This window comes from Rhinoderma darwinii, chromosome 1 (genome assembly GCF_050947455.1).
Source record: "Rhinoderma darwinii isolate aRhiDar2 chromosome 1, aRhiDar2.hap1, whole genome shotgun sequence".
Classification (NCBI taxonomy): Eukaryota; Metazoa; Chordata; class Amphibia; order Anura; family Rhinodermatidae; genus Rhinoderma; species Rhinoderma darwinii.
In genome coordinates, this window is record NC_134687.1 from 333,562,058 (window position 1) to 333,582,164 (window position 20,107).

Genomic DNA, 20,107 nt, shown 5'->3' on the forward strand with positions numbered 1-20,107 from the left:
TCACATCTAAGTTCATAACTTAGATGTGATCGGTAACAGGTGGATCAGACCTGCTGACACTGAACCAGTCACTGACTCTGACCTGATGGATTCAGGTTTCAGTGCTAGATACAGCTGCTCTGCATACAGAATACAAAGCAGCTGTATCTCGATAAGTAAAAATAATTTTTAATAAAAAGTATTTAGAAAGTTGCACAATACACACTGATGGACCTTTTTTTTTTTTTTATTAAAAAACAAACCAAACATGATTTCAAAGGTGTACATAGCCTTTAAAATTTATTATGGAAAAGCCCAGATGGAAATACTAAAGCAGGTAACTGTGAGGCTGGGTTCACACGACCATGTTACGTCCGTAATGTACGGAACGTATTTCGGCCAGAAGACCCGGACCGAACACAGTGCAGGGAGCCGGGCTCCTAGCATCATACTTATGTACGATGCTAGGAGTCCCTGCCTCGCTGCAGGACAACTGTCCCGTACTGTAATCATGATTACAGTACGGGACAGTAGTTCCACGCAGAGGCAGGGACTCCTAGCGTCGTACATCACTATGATGCTAGGAGCCCGGCTCCCTGCACTGTGTTCGGTCCGGGTCTTCCGGCCGAAATCCGTTCCGTACATTACGGACGTAACATGGTCGTGTGAACCCAGCCTGACAAATCTATATTGCAAGTTTGCGGAGACAAAGACCTGATTCTACCATGTTTGATGCAATGTTCCATACAGTTGCAAAAAAAAAAGTAAGTGACCTGGAATACCTGGATTTATCCATTGATCACTAATAAAATGTAGTCTGAACTAACTAAACTAATAAATCACAAACAGTTATACTGTTCATATATTTTCTAGAACACATTAAGTAAACGTCCACGATGCAGGAAGAAAAAGTAAGTGAACCAATGAATTTAATAACCTGTAGGTCCCTCTTTAGGGGCAATCCTCCCCATCACACTTTTTCTGTAGCCGCAAATAAGATTCGCACAACATTGAGGAGGAATTTTAGACCATTCCTCCCTGCAAATGTGTTTCAGTTCATCAATATTTATGGGATACCTTGCGTGCACAGCCCTCTTCAGGTCACGCCACAGCATCTGGATAGGGTTAAGGTTAGGACTTTGACTTGGCCATTTCAAAACACAAATCCTCTCTTTCAACCATTCTTTAGTTTTATTTACTTGTGTGCTTTGGGTCGTTGTCTTGTTGCATTAACCAACGTTTCTTCAGCTTGAGGTCATGGACTGCTGCCCTTACATTCTCATGTAAATTGTTTTGATACACCTTAGAATTCATTGTTCCCTCAATGATGCAAGGCGTTCAGACCCTGAGGCCACATCGCAACCCCAAACTATGATTCCAGCCCCACTATGCTTCACAGTTAAAGGGGTTGTCAACTATCGGACAACTGATGACCTATCCACCAGATTGGTCATCAGTAAATCATCGTGCGCGTCCGACACCCAGACCCCGCACCGATTGGCTGTCTGAGGGCACCAGATGTCATTGCACAATATGCAATGTATGTGTCACTGTCTTGGGGTATGTGGATCCACTAGGCCGCTCCTCCGTAGCGGAGAGGCAGCTGGCCAAGTCCCAGTCTATGCAAAGTCTTATACAAAAGTCTGTAACTCTAGGGTACCTGAGAGTCCAGATAGTGGCAGAGGCACAGATGGGGCTAGATGTGGTGGGTTGTGCCAGCGTGGCAGATGACACCAGGGATGGCAGATGACACTAGACGTGGTGTATAACAGCAGGCGGTAGAACACGACTCCAACACTACACAGGCTCAGGAACCAAACACAGCACGAGATACAGGTAGCAGGGCACGGGAAACACTGGGAGCAGGATAACACTAAGGGACCATTTACATTACGATCATGGGAAAACTACAACAACGCTCCGGCAAGGAGGGTAAGGGCGGAGCCCTTTTTATAGTCCAGGGTGATCTGGGGATGGGTTAGGGAAACTTTAGAGTGTGCGCGCGCGCACAGTACAGGACGAGAAGGCCACGCCAGCTGGCGTCCCCGTGGGGGGGGGGGGGGGAGATGCTGGCAGACGGCCAGGAGGCAGCGGTCATGGCCGTTCGCCGAAGGTGAGCAGCGGCGTCCCGTGGCCGTAATCGGAACGGTACGGAACTGGGAGCAGTTGGCTCCGTAAATTGCACAGCGGCCATGCTGCCAAACTGCAGCTCTGCTCCCATTCACTTGAAGAGGAGTAGAGCTGCAGTACTACAGCTCGGCTGCTATTCCGTGGCCTGAGCCATCTACTGCCAGCATGGACGTCTGGTGCCCGGAGGCAATTGGAGCATGTCATTGATGCGGGTTTCCGGGTGTTGTATCATCACCGATCATGTCCGGTAGTAGACAACCCCTTTAAGTGTTCTTTTTCCTCCAAACACAGAGTTGTGCTTTTGTGCTAAAAAGTTCCACTTTTGTCTTATCTCTCTATAGAAACTTTTCCCAGAATCATTGTGGAATATCCATGCGGTCTCCGTGAAACTTGAGAAAGGCCACAATGTGTTGTTTTTTTTTTTGGCAGAAGTGGCTTTCTTTGTGGTGTCCTTCCATAAACACAATTCTTCTTCAGTGTTTTTCGAATGATGAACACATGAACAGGGGTTTTTGCAGGTTGAGTTTTCAGTAGAATTTTGCTGTTACTCTTGGGTTCTTCCTCACCTCTTTCAGGATTATTCATTGTGCTCTTGGAGGGATCTTAACAAGATGCCCACTCCTAGGGAGAGTAGCCTGAATTTTCCCCATTTATAAAGCATTTGTCTAACGGTGAATTGATGTGCACTCAGGTCTTTAGAAATGTTCTTGAAGTCTCTTCCAGCATCATGCGTCTGTATAACACGTCTTTTTTGAGAAGAACAGATGTGTTAGTAACCAGGCTTTGTGTGCCTTTATTTAACGGACAAAACACATCTGAAACCCACACTGACAATCTCATCTCCTTAATTGAAACCCCTTTTGCCAATTATCTTTTGGAGAAGTCATTAACGCTAAGGTTCACTTACTTTTTATCCCTACACTGTGGATGGTTACTGCATAATCTAAATAAAAGACTTAAAGAGGCTCTGTCACCAGATTATAAGTGCCCTATCTCCTACATAATCTGACCGGCGCTGTAATGTAGATAACAGTAGTGGTTTTTATTTTGAAAAATGATAGTTTTTGAGCAAGTTATGAGCAATTTTAGATTTATGCTAATTCATTTCTTAAAGACCAACTGGGCGTGTTTTTACTTTTGACCAAGTGGGTGTTGTAAAGAAGTGTATGAGGCTGACCAATCAGCCTCATACACTTCCCATTGTTCCAGTGCCCACCAAAGGTTCCGGAACACCCTCATAATTTTTGAATGGCTCGAGGTAGAGGTATGAAACTTGGTGAGATTTAATGGGGTCATAAAATCTACCAGTTAGCGCCAAAAAAAAAAAACCCCACCCCCTTGGGCGCGGTGGGGTATACAGGAGCAGCAAAACCTTAAATGGCATGGGGGGTCAAGTGGGGGCTCTTTTCCAATACGAAAAATATGCCGCAATCTATTTTGAGATAGGATTTTTTTTTTGCTGAGATGTTTTACTTTAAAGTTATCATCTTCATTATCGGCTACCGCCGGTGTTAGCATTATCCAAAATGTACCGCGTGGGTAAAATCCTAAATGTGTGTGAGTTTGGGAATGTCACACACATTCATGACTTTGTAATAATACGGAATTTAATCGGCCTCGGCGATACAAAATGGACCTGGTCTACGATTGTAACATGATTTCATGTGTACACATTTTGGTAGTCACTTGTGAATTTTAGAGAGCGCTAATTCGGAGAGTAATTTTCATTTTTGTACATTTCTATTGTCCTATCACAAAATGCATTTGACCAAAACTGAAAGGATGACTTTATTGATGATTAGAGGGTATGGCGAAGAAAAAATAAGATCCTATCGAGAAGTAGCGGCTTTATTCAATGCCACTTATCCTATCCTTGATCCAATTTCATTTTCAACTGTTAAAAAAACTGTTCATCGTTTCGAAATAACCGGTTCAATTAGAGACGCACCAAGATCCGGAAGACCCAAACATTCTAGTAATGATGAAAAAGCTTTAGATGTTCTGCTCACTGTACATGATAATCCTCATACATCTGTCTCGAGTGGAGCACAACAAATTGATATCAGCGCCACATCAGTCCGTCGAATTTTGAAGAGGCATCATTATCATCCTTATAAAACACGTCTAGTTTAGGAGCTATCCGAAGATGATTATGACAGAAGAGTGGAATTTTGCGATACAATGAGGACACGATTTGATGATGATCATCAGGTTTTCAACTGGACCTGTTTTTAGGATGAAGCTACGTTTGAACTAAACTGTTCTGTAAATCAACAGAACATGAGGTATTGGGCAGACGAAAATCCACATTGGATGAGAGACCGTCATACCCAGTATCCGCGGAAGGTTAATGTTTGTGCCGGAATATTGCTCAATCATATTGTAGGACCGTTTTCCATTGAAGGAAACATAAATGCAGAAAATTACTGCGATTTGCTAAGAAACCAAGTGATACCGGCTATTCAAAATATCGCTGGAGAACCTTTCCGCAATGTTTGATATCGGCAGGATGGAGCTCCGGCTCATTTTTCTCTGCGAGCTCGAAATCTTCTGAACACTAATTTTTGCTGATCAATGGATTGGTAGAAGAGGCCCGATAGAATGGCCACCGAGTTCAACAGATCTGACCCCATTAGACTTTACTTTTTAAATACCCCAAGGTAAAAAAAAAAGTCTGAGACTAGGATCGCAAAATTTGACGAGCTGCGGGAAAGAATAGTGAACATTTCTAATTCAATCACACCAGATGTTATAAATAACGTTATCAACACGTTTTACGTTCGTTTAGGACACTGTCAAGTTGTTGAAGGACATCAGTTCGAACATTTGATTTAATACAGTAATTATTAGGTTTTTACTAATACACCTAATACATTTCCTCGGTCTTTCTTTGGTTGGCCGGACCGCACACACGCACACGTCCTTAAATACCAGGGGAATGACGAACCCCGGGGGCCTTATCTCGGGCTGTGTACACGCGCACACACGTGTGAGAGGCAACGGGACTCACATTAAACTAGCACCCAGATGAGATCTACCACACGGTCGGATTTACATTTTTGGGTATTGCTAACACCGGCGGTAGCCGATAATGAAGATTATAACTTTAACGTTAAATATCTCGGCGAAAAAAAACATAAACCCTTTTCCCACATGCTTTTGGCAGACTTGATGTAGGTCTTTGCAAAGCATAGCCGGGCTTGGATGTAGAAAAGGCTTCTGTCTTGCCACCCTACCCCACAGCCCAGACATATGAACAATACGGGAGATTGTTGTCACAGAAAGTCCTGCAGCTCCTTTAATGTTCCTGTAGGCCTCTTGGTAGCCTCCCGGACCAATTTTCGTCTTGTCTTTTCATCAAGTTTTGAGGGACATCTAGTTCTTGGTAATGTCACTGTTGTGCCAAATGTAATCCACTTCTTGATGACTGTCTTCACTGTGTTCCATGGTATGTCTAATGCCTTGGAAATTCTTTGGTACCCTTCTCCTGACTGATGCCTTTGATATGTTGTAAGCTCTTTACGGACCGTGGCTTTTGCTGTCACATGCAACAAAGAAAATTTAAAAAAAATCCTAATAGAACAGCTGAACTTTATATGGGGTTACTCAGAATCATTAAATAATGGCAACTGTGTACTGACTACTATTTAACATGAGTTTAAATGTGATTGGCTAATTCTAAACACCACATCCCCAATTATAAGAGGGTGTTCACACTTCTACAACCACATTTATTGTAGTTTTGCTATTTTTATTTTCCCCCTCTAAATAATTTCAGTTTGTTTTTCAATGGAATTGTACAGACATGACAAAAACCTGGCATTTTAGCAGGGGTGTGTAGTCTTTTTATATTTGTGTGTGTGTGTGTGTGTGTGTGTATAATATATATACTGTATGATAGAACTGGACTTCATATTTGTTGCTTCAACGTCTTATTGTAAAGCTAGAACTGAACACATCTTGTGTATTCATTTTAAGGATATCGTGGTCTTTCAGAAGCTCTTCAAAAATCTGATTTTACCAGTATTCAAAACTTAGAGGAGCCACGGAAATGTCTATCCATCATCAACAGTACTGTTAAAAGTAACATAAGGACTGATGAGATTGTAAATGACCTAGTTGACTGTCTCCTCCAACGAGAGATGGAAGAGATTAAAGAGGTAATGTGAGTTTGTGTGGCTTGTTAAAAGTAAATGTTTTTGTTGGAATGATTTGCAAACCAGGATGAACATTATTAGGTGCCTTTTCCCAGCCTATTGTGTGCATTGCCTGTGAAAAATGCTTGATTACCATTGCCCTTCTTAAATATAAGGATTTTGTTACGGTAAAAGTCAGTAAAAAAAATGTTGGCTGTGGCTCCCAAGACGTCTGCCAAACTGCTGATTTCAAAAGGGAAAAGTTGAAGTGAATGACTGACTGTGCATGTAATACATTGATGGACCATGTCCGCCACAGATGAGAGCTGACGCTTGTTACTGGCTTTCTGATTTGACTCGGAGGGGTCCAGAGTGGGGAACCCCTACCTTATAGGAAATATGTAAAGGGATTTTCGAGTTGTTTAAATGACAAAAATAATTATTATATGCAGGGGTGTACACTGGCTTTTGTCAACGTGGGGAGTAACACATATGGTTATGTATATGAGGCATGTACACCTTTTTCTGTTACAAAGCTTCAAATTCCATTTTTCCTTCACAGCTACATGCAGTTAAAGGGAACCTGTCACCAGCATTTCACCTATTGAACTTTACTTATCCCTCACTGGCCGCTGTTATCAAAAGTTCATTGCCGTTATCCCCTCTCCTAAACTCCTCCTCCGACTGTAAATAACGGCCTGCAAACATTTTGCGCCTTTTATCGTAATAATCCGGTGTCCCTTTGTGCGCACACCCCAGAAGAGGACATCAATGCACAAGCGCGGGATTTTGTGTTCTGGGGTATGGCAAAGAGCTGTCAATCAAAAGTAAGGAGGCGGGGTAAACTCGGAAAGACTTGAGGAATGAAGATCTGACTCTTTTCAAATGAAGATCTGACTCTTTTCAAATGAAGATCTGACTCTTTTCTGCTCATTAGCATACGGTTAGAGAACACTAAAAAACTGAATACTAAAGCTACAGAGACGACTAAGAAGACAATTATAGGTTATATAGAAATGATTTTTCACCCACTACCACCAGGTATTGCTGGTTTAATAGGTGAAATGCTGGTGACAGGTTCCCTTTAAATAATACAAAATCTGACTTCTAGCTGCCAATAGCCAGAGCTACTGCATGTGGATTCTTTAAAGTTTCATTAATGTCAATTGAAGATGTATAAATAAATATGTGGTCAGCAACTCTTAGAACAGCGTTTCCCACCAAGGGTTCTGTGGAACTCTGGGGTAGGTTTTCAGCTCTTTTAAAGGTGTTCAATATGGGGTGAACACAACATTCAGCAAATCCTCTGCCCACACATTGACTGTCACTGATTGTTCATATTGTGATAAATGTAGCCTAATCCTATGTTACACACCATTCATACTCTCTTCTATTTTACTTCATATGTTGCCCTTGCTGTGTTGTCTTGTGTTCATATTTTTAGTGTGATAGGAGTGACCGATCCATGATATTTGGGGTTTCTCAGGCTTGGGAGGTTTTTTTTTTCTACTGTTTTCCTAAAGGTAAGAAGGTTAGGAATCACTGCACTTTTGTTACATTATCCCAATAGAACTCTACCTAGAAATAAAGACAAACACTGTTGTGACTTCATCACAATAGAATACAGACTAGGAATAAAGACAAAAATAGTAGTGGGGCATCATAAAAATAAAAGAAATCCAGGGAACAAAGGCAATCTATAAATGAATGCAGAGACTATTGTGAGATCATGACAATGGAACACAGCCTATGAATAAAGACAAACACTATTGTGACCTAATGAAATATAATAAGGGCAAAGCCACACGTGGCGGAATTGCTCTTGAATTCCGCTGCGGACACTCCGCAGCGTTAATCCGCAGCGGAGCCGTTTCTCCATTGCCTTCCACTTCTTTTTAGTAGGCTTCGTTTAGACGAGGCTGAAAATTCCGCTGCAGAGCATAGGCTGCAGTGCGGAATTTGGTGTTCGCAGCATACAATGGATGTTGCGGACCAGTGGCGGACTGGTTGCAGACTCATGGCGGAAGTTCTCCATTGACTTCAATGGAGATTCTAAATTCCGCAATGAAGTCTGCAGCTGTCTTGCACATGTTATGTGTGCTGCGGATGCGTCTTGCTTTTTTGACATGACATTTCTTCATTCTGGCTGGACCTATGTATTTCTAGGTCTACAGCCAGACTGAGGAAGTCAATGGGGCTCCCGTAATTACGGGAGCGTTGCTAGGCGACGTCCGTAAATAGTCACTGTCCAGGGTGCTGAAAGAGTTAAGCGATCGGCAGTAACTGTTTCTGCACCCTGGACAGTGACTACCGATCCCAATATACAGCAACCTGTCAAAAAAATAGAAGTTCATACTTACCGAGAACTCCCTGCTTCTGTCTCCAGTCCGTCTTCCCAGGATGACGTTTCAGTCTAAGTGACGGCTGCAGCCAATCACAGGCTGCAGCGGTCACATGGACTACCGCGTCATCCAGGGAGGTCGGGCTGGACGCCGAAAGAGGGACGCGTCACCAAGACAACGGCCGGTAAGTATGAAATTCTTTTACTTTCACTAGGGAAAGTGCTGTCCCTTCTCTCTATCCTGCACTGATAGAGAGAAGGGAAGCACTTTTACCTCAGTCCGCAGCAGCTAGTCCGCATCAATTTACTGTACATTTTGGGCAGATCAGCTGCAGAATCTGCAACGCAGATTCTGTGCGGCATTGATGCGGACAGTTGCGGAGGAAATCCGCCACGTGTGGGCATGCCCTAAGAGCTCACAGAGTCCAAATGAAAGTAATCAGTCAATGAACCAAGTCCATGGATATTCTTGATGGCCCCAAATTGATACGGCTGCAGAAAGGACAATAATCCATCCATCACTTCTAAGTATAAAATCTTCTGTTTTATTGGTAATCTATTAAATCACATTGCAAATGATCATAGTGAAAAGAAGGGTCTCACACACGCGTTTTGAACCATCTGGTTCTTAGTCCTAGTATGGCATGACTAAGAGCTGAATGGTTCGCAACATGTAACCGTGTGTGATGCCTTTCTCTTTAGGATGATCATTTTATGCAAAGAAGTACTAGATGAATTGTTCTTTTCTGCTAGTTTTGTGACTTCATAACAGTAGAGCACAGCATAGGAAAATAACATTATTATGACATCACAATAGAACACGGCCTCGGAGTGCAGATCAACCATATTGTGACATCATAGTAATAGAACATGGCGTTGGAAAAATGAAACACTATTGTGACATCATTACAATAAAACATCCTAGCAGTAAATACAAACAATGTTGAGACATCAACAGAATAGCACCCTGCCTAAGAAAGGCAAGCACTGTTCTAACATCACAATAGAACAAAGCCAAGAAAAGACAAACATTATTGTGAAACTATATCTAAGAATAATGGCGAACACTATTAAGATATTATCACAATAGAACATCGTCAAGAAATATAGAGAAACACTATTGTAACATTATCACAAACTAATTAAGTAAACTCCCACTAAATAATGAGTTCACTGTCAGAGGCTCCGTTCAGATCCTCCGTGGCCAAGGTTACAGGTATTGCCTTCCTTTTAGAAGATCCAGGAACCATAATTTCTGAGTTATTAGAAAAGGCATTGAAACTATATATATAATTTTTTTTTTTACGCCACTGGCGGCTTGGCTTTAACGCGAAGTGCCGTAAATGTATGGTACGGGGATGGCGTGGCCAGGGAGCTGAGCATGCACCATGAGCTGCATCTGACAGCTGCAACATACAGCTGACATCCTGCTGCAATGGCCAGGATTTTATATGCCACGGTCCATAGCGACTGCAGCATCTAAGCGGTTAGACAGAAGGTGCTGCCGCTGTCACCGCATTGGCACCCCTGCGATGGGATCGTGGAGTACCGATGGGTTTTCATAGCAGCCGACCTAATGAAGGCCACCAGGTTTGCCATCTTTTACTCCTAATAAGCCCAGGGCCTAATAAGATCAGTTTTCACTAAGAAGCATACACTGCAATACAGTAGCATTGCAGTGTATTATAGATGCAATCGAATGGTCAAGTCCCATAGTGGAACAAAAAAATAAGTACAAAATTAATAAAGTATTTAAAAAAGGGTAAAAAAAATCCCCAAAAAACTACACAGCTTACAGTATCACCGTAACCTAAACTGTAAACTTATCATCTTGTTTATCACGCATGGTTAACGCCATAAAAAATACAATGCCAGCTTTTCTGTTTTTTTTTTTTTTTGTCCCCTTCCCTCCTACAAAACGGAATGAAAATGTTTTTAAAAAGTCTATGTACCCCAAAATGGTACCAATTAAAACTACAAGTCGTCGTTAATTGGTACCAATTAAAAAACATGCCATCAACAGAAACCTAAAAATGTAATGGGTCTTGGAATGCAGCGACACAAAAACACACTTTTTTATAAAATGTTTTTATCGTGCAAAGGTAGTAAAACCTAAAAAAACGAACTATAGAAATTTGTTATTGCCGTACTCTTACTGACTTTATACCGCATAGTGAATACCATAAAAGCAAAACCCAATAAACCATGGCGGATTTGATGGTTTTTTTTCTACTCCCCCAAAATAAATACATTTAAGTTATACCATACATTATATGTAACCCAAAATGGTGCCGATTTAAAAATACAACTTGTCCCGCAAAAAACAAGCCCGCATACTGATATGTCATCGAAATAAATAAAATAAAAATTGCTGTGTCTAAGTGATTCCAAACGTTTTTTTTTTTTAAATAAATGGAATTTCGAGCAGTATTGAACTTTGGGGAAACCTATTATAAGCATCTTGGTAGGTTTACAGAGATACAAGGATTGGCAATTGAAGGAGATAAGCAGAATTAGGCTATGTTCACACGGGGTCTTTTGCCGAGTTTTTTGACGCGGAAACCGCGTCGCAAAACTCGGCAGAAACGGCCCGAGAACGCCTCCCATTGATTTCAATGGGAGGCGTCGGCGTCTTTTTCCCGCGAGCAGTAAAACTGCCTCGCGGGAAAAAGAAGCGACATGCCCTATCTTCGGGCGCTTCCGCCTCCGACCTCCCATTGACTTCAATGGGAGGCAGGAGAAAGCGTATATCTCGCTGTTTTATGCCCGCGGCGCTCAATGGCCGCGGGCGAAAAACGGCGCGATAATTGCTGTTCACACGGAGTATTTTGGGGGAGGAATATCTGCCTCAAAATTCCGTTTGGAACTTTGAGGCAGATATTCCTCCCCCAAAATACTCCGTGTGAACATAGCCTTAGTCAAGTGGTAGAAGAGGAAAAGGTTAAGAGGTTTTAACTTTTTAAAGGAAGAAATTGGATTGATAAAGATTTATTGAAACCTATTTTGCTAGCTAATGCAATATTATCGCAAGGGAGAATCAATAGTTGAGAAGAATCTGATTTTGTAGAGTTTAACCCCTTCCCGCCGAATCACGTTACTGTACGTGATAATCGGCGGTGCTTTCCCGCATTCTCACGTACAGTAACGTCCCGACGATAAACTGTCACCATGTCGCTTGATACCTAAATACCCCCAGATCGCCCCCTCACTGCCCAGTGTGAGAACATTGATCCGTGTCAGTGTCCAGTCCGATCCACACAGATCGCCACCATTCACTGTTGCCGTGCCACATACAGTCACAGTTTTACGCAGTGACCCAGTCCGTTCCATCCCGCTCCTACGTTTTTGAGAGCGCCAGTTTGTTTCCAGTTAATAAAAAATACAAAAAAATATATATTAAAACAAAAATTCTAAAAAAAAATTATTTTTTTCTTAGTGACAGTTACATTTTAGGGTTACAATAAAATTAGAGCTGTTACATTGTAGTGTCCATTACTACAATATGGCACAGAAATTTTATAGCCCAGAGGAGGCGTACGCTATGCTGTGCTCAGATACAGACTCTGCTAGCGAAGATGAAATTGAGTTCGTGCTGACATCATCTTCGTCTAGCGAGTCTGATGAGCCCCCCCAGCAGCGCAGAAGAATTGCTGGTTCTGACCCCCCCCCCCCCCGATAGTAAGGCGATATGGATGCCTGCTATAAGTTATGCCCCCCAGGTTCCCGACTTCACCGCATCCTCGGGAATCCAAGTGGAGACCACGGGGTTTGGAGAGTTCGATTTTTTAAAATTATTTTTCTCCGCTGAATTTATAAATTTAATGGTGAAACAGACTCATTTATATGCGGAACAATTTCTCGCCAACAATCCCACATCCTACTATGCCAAAGACCAAAATTGGACCCCCACAAACTCTGAGGAGCTTTGCAAATTTTGGGGCCTGTTACTGAATATGGGCCTCCTAAAGAAACCCAGCATTAGGGACTACTGGTCATCTGATGTCCTATATAACACCTCCCTTTATGGCACCATTATGACCAGAAGAAGATTTGAGGTCATCCTCAAATTTCTGCATTACACAGATAATACCCGCTGCCCTCCCCCCAATGATCCAAATTATGACCGTTTATTTAAAATAAGGCCTGTCATAAATCATTTGAATTTAAAATTTTCCCAAATCTACACCCCAGATAAAAATATTGCGGTCGACGAGTCTCTCGTCAGTTTTAACCCCTTCCCGCCGAATCACTTACAGTAACGTGATTAAAACTAGGTGTCTTACCGCATTTTCACGTTACTGTACGTGCTTGGGATGAAGCTGACTCAGGAGCTGAGCCAGCGACATCACCGCCGGGTGACAGCTGTATGTTACAGCTGGCACCCTGAGCTATCCGCCAGGACCGGAGCTGGCCTCCGATACGACCGATTAACCCCTCACATGCTGCGTTCAATAGAGGTCGCAGCATGTGAGGAGTTTATGGCCACCGGCACCCCAGCAACGTGATCGCTGGGTTGCCGGTGGCTGCAAAGGCGATCGGAGGGCTAATGCTTACCTCCCGGTCCGCCAGTAACGGAATCCTCCTATGCCCCGTCGTCGGCGGGGCCCAGGAGGCTTCCGGTACCATCGGCAAGATGGCGACGGCTCAGCTTCTGGCTCAGAAGCTGAGCCGGCGTCATCAGCAGTGGGTGTCCGCTGTATGTTACAGCGGACAGCCCGATCTATCGCCAGGAACCAGAGCTAGCTCCGATTCCTGGCATTAACCCCTTCGATGCAGTGATCCATTGTGATCGCTGCATCCTAGAGGTTTGTAGCAAATCGGCAGCCTTGCCATAACAATGGACTCCTGTCTGCCATTACGTAAGCTGATTAGGCCCCGCCCAGAGGCGGAGCCTGATCGGCTTGCTGTCAGTGAACAACTGACAGTTCCAATACATTGCACTACATAGGTAGTGCAATGTATTCGAACATCAGACAAATAGTTGGACCTTCAAGTCCCCTAGTGGGACTAAATAAAAGTGTAAAAAAAAAGTAAAAATAAAAGTTATAACACATACAATAAAAGTTTCAAGTAATAAAATAAAACAAAACACAATCGCCCTTTTTCCCTTATCAAGTCATTTATTATAGAAAAAAATAATAAAGCCATACATATTTGGTATCGCTGCGACTGTAACGACCTGAACTATAAAAATATTATGTTATTTATCCAGCGCAGTGAACGCCGTAAAAAAAACAACTCAAAAACACTGCCATAATTACTGTTTTTTTGGTCACTGTCTTCCAAAAATTGAAATAAAAAGTGATCAAAAAGTCGCATGTATCCAAAAATGGTACCTATAAAATCTATACCTCGTCTCGCAAAAAACAAGCCCTCACACAGGTCCATCGACGAAAAAATTTAAAAGTTATGGCTCTCACAACATGGCGACAGAAAAAATACATTCTCTTTCCAAAAGTAATTTTATTATACAAAAAGTTATAAAAAAGTTCTATAAATTAGGTATCGCCAGAATCGTACTGACCCGCAGAATAAAGGTAACATGTAGTTTATAACGCATGGTGAACACTGTATATATAAAAGAAAACTATTGCAGAATTGCTGTTTTTTGTCACCTTGCCTCCCAAAAAAAGGATAACAAGTGATCAAAAAGTCGCATGTACCCCAATATGGTACCAATAAAAGAAACAGCTCGTCCCGTAAAAAAAGAGCCCTCATACCACTACGTCTATGAAAAAATAAAATAAGTTAAGGCTCCAATAATTCAGGAAAGAAATATATCCAGTTGTACCGGCCCGAGGGGAACATTTCTTCTGTTTCAAAAGGCGATGTATCAAGGCACTAAAATTAGGGAACCAGGAAGTGGAGGGCCCAAACATATCTGCTGGAAGCGAGGGCGTCCGTATTATACCAGGACAACGCTTTCCCGGCAAAATTCCCCAAACTGCAAAGGTGCGGAATGTGGACCAAAAGGGGGATAAGGAAGGACATTTATCAGTGCGACACCGGCCTGTGCAGAAAGGATCGATCACAGCGTAATACACATCTATGGATCATTTTATTATTTTTTTTACCTTCTTATTATACCACCTAACTATGCCCCTGATGTACTCTGCCGAGCTCACATATGCCCGACATTCTAAACGGAAACACCAGTAATACTCAAACAAAACTATTACCAAGCAAATTCCACGCTCCAAAACTCAAATGGCGCTCCCACCCATCTCAGCCCTACAGTGTACCCAAACACCAGTTTACTTCCACATATATGGCATCACCATACCCGGGAGAACCCTTTTAACAATTTTTGGGTGTGTGTCCCCAGTGGCACAAGCTGGGCATGACATATTTGACATTGAATTGGCATATCTAGGGAAAAAATTTAATTTGTACCTTCCGCAGCGCAATCATTTATGGAAAAGATACGTGGGGTGAAAATGTTCACTACACCCCTTAATAAATGCCTTGAGGGGTGCAGTTTCCAAAATGGGGTCACTTCTCAGGGGTTTCTTTTATTATTTCAGATCAAAGCCTCTGCAATTGTGAACCAATACTTTATATGTCGCCAAATTAGGCCTCAATTTTACATGGTACTCTTTCACTCCTGAGCCCTGTCGAATGTCCAGGCAAAAGATTAGTGCCACATGTAGGGTGATTCTAAAACAGGAAAACACCGCATAATAATTGAGAGCTGTCTTGTTATGGTGGCACAAGCCGGGCACCACATATTGGCGTATCTAAGGAAAAATTCCCATTTTCACTCTCCCACACCGTGTGCACATGAATTTCTGCAAAACACCTGTGGGGTTAACATGCTCACTACAACCCTAGGTGAATACCTTGAGGGTGTTGTTTCCAAAATGGGGTCACTTCTGGGGGGGGGGATCCACTGTTTTGGTCCCACAGGGACTTTGCAAATGCAACATAGCGACCAGAAACCAAATGCAGCAAAATCTGTACACCAACTTCCCTTCTGAGCCCTGCCGTGTGCCCAAACAGCAGTTTATGACCACGTGTGGGGTATTGCCGTACTCCAGAGAAGTTGCTTTACAAATGTTGGGATTCTTTTTTTCCTTTATTTGTTGAGAAAATTAAAAATTTGGAGCTAAAGCTACATCTTATTGAAGAAAAAGGATTTTTTTTATTTTCACTGCCCAATTCTAATAAAATCTATGAAACACCTGTGGGGGCAAAATGCTCACTACACCCCTAGATGGATTCCTCAAGGGGTGTAGTTTTCTCAATGGAGTAACTTTTTGGGCATTTTCACTGTTTTGGTCCCTTAGGGGCTTTGCAAATGCGACATGGCCTCCGCAAACCATTTCTGCTAAATTTGAGCTCCAAAAGCCAAATGGCGCTCTTTCCCCTCTAAGCTCCGCCGTGTGTCCAAACATCCGTTTATAACCACATGTGCGGTATTGTTTTACTCGGGAGAAATTGCTTTACAAATGTTGCGGTGCTTTTTCTCCTTTAGTCCTCGTGGAAATTAGAAAAAATTAGCTAAACCTACATTTTCTTTGAAAGAATGTCTATTTTCATTTTCACGGCCTACATCCAATAATTTCTGTAAAAAACATGCGGGGTCAAAATGCTCACTATACCCCTAGATAATTTCCTCAAGGGGTGTAGTTTCCCAAATGGGGTCACTTTTGGTGGATTTCCACTGTTTTGGAACCGAAAGAGCCCTTGAAACCTGACATGGTGCCTAAAATATTTTCTAATAAAAAGGAGGCCCCAAAATCCACTATGTGCTCCTTTGCTTCTGAAGCCGGTACTTCAGTCCAGTAGCACACTAGGGCCACATGTGGGATATTTCTAAAAACTGCAGAATCTGGGCAATAAATATTGAGTTGCGTTTCTCTGGTAAAAACTTCTGTGTTACAAAAATAGATTAAAAATGAATTTCTGCAAAAAAAAAAAAAAGAAATGTGAAAATTTCACCTCTACGTTGCTTTAATTCCTGTGAAACGTTTAAAGGGTTAAGAAACTTTCTAAATGCTGTTTTGAATATTTTGAGGGGTGAAGATTTTAAAATGGGGTGACTTTTTGGCGGTTTCTAATATATAAGGCCCTAAAAGCCGCTTCACAACTGAACTGGCCCCTGTAAAAATAGCCTTTTGAAATTTTCTTGAAAATGTGAGAAATTGCTGCTAAAGTTCTAAGCCTTGTGACGTCATAGAAAAATAAAATGACGTTCAAAAAACGATGGCAATCTAAAGTAGACATGTGGGGGATGTTAATTATCAACAATTTTGTGTGGTATAACTGCCTGTCTTACAAGCAGATACATTTACATTTAGAAAAATGCTAATTTTTTAAATTTTTCTCAAAATTTTTGTGTTTTTCACTGGTAAATATTGAATTTATCGACCACATTTTTCCACTATCATAAAGTACAATAAGTCACGAGAAAACAATCTCAGAATCGCTTTGATAGGTAAAAGCATTCTGGAGTTATTACCACATAAAGTGAAATATGTCAGATTTGAAAAAATGGGTCTGGTCCTGAAGGCCAAAATGAGCTTGGTCCTGAAGGGGTTAAGGGAAGGCTCCACTTCCGTCAATACCTCCCAAATAAAAGAGCCCGGTAAGGAATAAAGCTCTATAAGATCTGCGAAAGTTCCACCGGGTACACTCATTGTTTCCGGATTTATGAGGGAAGGGATTCCAAAATTGATCCCCCAGAGTGCCCCCCTTCCCTTAGTGTCAGCGGAAAAATTGTGTGGGATCTTTTACACCCGCTATTTGGGCAGGGATATCATGTCTATATAGACAATTTTTATAACAGCATCCCTCTCCAAAAGTGCCTTTTGGCAAGAGCGACAGTGGCCTGTGGCACGATCCCAAAAAATTTCTAAGGGCCTCCCCAAAACCCTCCTGGGCCAGACATTGCCTAAAGGGGAAAGCAAAGCAATGTGCAGCGAGAATATGTTGCTAGTGGAATATAGGGACAAGAAAGATGTCCACATTCTAACTAGCATCCATAAGGATAGCAGCATCCACGTTCCAGTTCGTGGCTCCAGCACCACTACTGCCAAGCCTGCCTGCGTACTGGATTATAACCGCTTTATGGGTGGGGTGGATCGATCTGATCAGGTCATAGAGCCGTATAGTGCCATGCCGAGAAGTAAGACCTGGGACAAGAAGCTGGCAGTCCACCTCACCCAAATGGCAATGTATAACGCATTTGTGGTGTCCAGATACGCAGGCAATCGATACACATTTCTCCAATTTCAGGAGACCATAATCAAGGCCCTTTTATTTGACAACCTAGAAGGGGAGGGCACTTCTTCGGGAGATTATAGTTGCCGTATAATTCCAGGCCAACACTTTCCCTCAGTAAATCCCCCCCACTGACAAGAAAACAAGACCCCAGAAAAGATGTCGGGTGTGTTCCAAAAAAGGCATTAGGAAAGACACTATCCACCAGTGTGAGACATGCCCCACAAAGCCAGGCCTGTGCATCAATGAATGCTTCAAAATTTAGCATACCTCCACTGAGTTTTAGATTATTTTATTTATACACCCCTTTTATTTTACAAATTGGCCATTCTAAATTGATTTTTGAAGCAGAGTAATTTTATATAAAATAATTTTTGCCCACAAAATTTAAAAGAAGCCCAAACAAAACTAAAAATTCTTACTTCACCCCTAGATGAATACCTAAAGTGGTTTCACATTATAATTAGTTACACCAAATTAAAATATTTTTGAAAAACCCCTAACAAATTTTCTCACTGTACCCCTAGATGAATACCTTGAAGGGTAGAGTTTTCAAAATAATGTCAGTTGGAATAACTGAAATAGCATCCTTGAGATAAAAATTACATTTTTATTTGACAGCATCATTTCATATAAATGTAATCCTTCAATACATATTTTTTTTTAATAATTTTACATAGTTTGCCTATTATTATAACTATGTCCTGCCATATAAAGCGGTTATATTAATTCTTAGAAACTGTTTGGTGATATGGGCATAGTTCTTTATATTTGGAGGTTACTCAATTTACGCGCTGTTCCTGATCAATACGTTATGGGCTTTTTTGTTGTTCAGGCTTTTGCGCAACCTGTTAAACCCGAAAATACTTCCATGAAAACTGACAATATCTTAGGGGATTAGTGATCCTTTACGGTCCATAAAGATGGTGTTGGACACTGCCCTTTTATATATTCTGTAGGTGATTGGTTGTTTTGCGTCAATTACGGTTCCTACTTTGACGGGCAGGGACCTGTAATGCTGTGCCAACGTCCCTTGGCACGTTCGTCTTTGATATAGAGATTGATGGGGCTAAAGAGATGTTGTATGACCAGTCCCTTTGAAAAAAAGAAGTGACATTATAAAGCCCTGTTCTTTCATCCTGTGAACATGCTCAAGTTCTAAATTTTTTCCTCCAGTTCTCAAATATATTGCCCTTCAGTCCAATACAGTTCTAATTTAAATTCTCCCTGCTTTAACTGTTGTTAACAGCTGTGGACTGACACATTTGTTGGTCATCTGCTTTGTTGGCACGACATGGTTACATACACTGGCAAATGCACTTCTATGGGTTAATATGCTGTGGAAGGCAACCATGCCCCAAAAATAATAGATTTGGTAAAAAAATTACCACCTAAATACCATGATTCCGGCTATGAAAACCTAGTGGTACAAACACTCATTAAACCACTAGGTGAATACCTTAGGGGTGCAGTTTTCAAAATGGGGTCACTTCTAGGGGTGTCAGATAGTTCTGCAAGCTCAAATCCTTTACAGGCATGGAGTGGGGCCTATCAACTCATTCAAGCTAAAATTATGTTCTGAAAAGCCAAAGGGTGCTTCTTTGCTTTGGGGTCACACTGTGTGGGCATGCAGCAGATTACGGCCTAAGTGGGGGTATTTCTTGACACAGGAGAAACTAGGTAATAAATGTTGGGGTGTGTTTCATCAGTTTCATGTACTATTTTGGAAAAATATGTCCTAGAAATGACGCATTTGTGAAAAAAATTAAAATGTTATTCTTGAGGGGTGTAGTTTCCAAAATGGGGTCACTTTTGGGGGTTTCTACTGTTTTGTTCCCTCCAGGGCGTTGAAAACACGACGTGGCACCGAAAACCATTCCAACAATATCTGCGCTCCATATGGCACTTCTTCCCTTCTGAGCCCTTCTGTGGGTCTAAACAGCTGTTTATTACCACATATGGGGTATTGCCGTAATCGGGAGAAATTGCTTTACAAATGTTGGGGTGCTTTTTCTCCTTTTATTCCTTGTAAAAATTAGAAAATTCTATGTTTTTTCAGAAACACAGTAGATTTTCATCTTCACAAACTAATTCTAATAAATTCAGCAAAAAACCTGTGGGGTCAAAATGCTAACTATACCCCTAGAAAAATTTCTTGATGGGTGTAGTTTCCAAAATAGGGTAACTTTTGGGGGTTTCTACTGTTTTGGTCCCTCCAGGGCCTTGAAAACACGACATGGCACCGAAAACCATTCCAACAATATCTGCGCTCCAAATGGCAGTCCTTCCCTTATGAGCC

General features: G+C 41.9%; 1 protein-coding gene across 3 annotated transcripts in view; it reads left to right on the forward strand.

The window, feature by feature from the left end:
• The window catches only part of RIGI (RNA sensor RIG-I), a 99,165-nt gene that overhangs the window by 26,182 nt on the left and 52,876 nt on the right, over nucleotides 1-20,107 (forward strand). For all 3 annotated transcript variants that reach the window (XR_012847589.1, XM_075825658.1, XM_075825659.1), the window contains one exon: nucleotides 6,088-6,269. Coding sequence is in view for 2 of the 3 variants with exons in the window: in XM_075825658.1 (XP_075681773.1) it covers nucleotides 6,088-6,269 (182 nt within the window). In the remaining variant the exon portion in view is untranslated. The remainder of the gene's footprint in view (nucleotides 1-6,087; nucleotides 6,270-20,107) is intronic.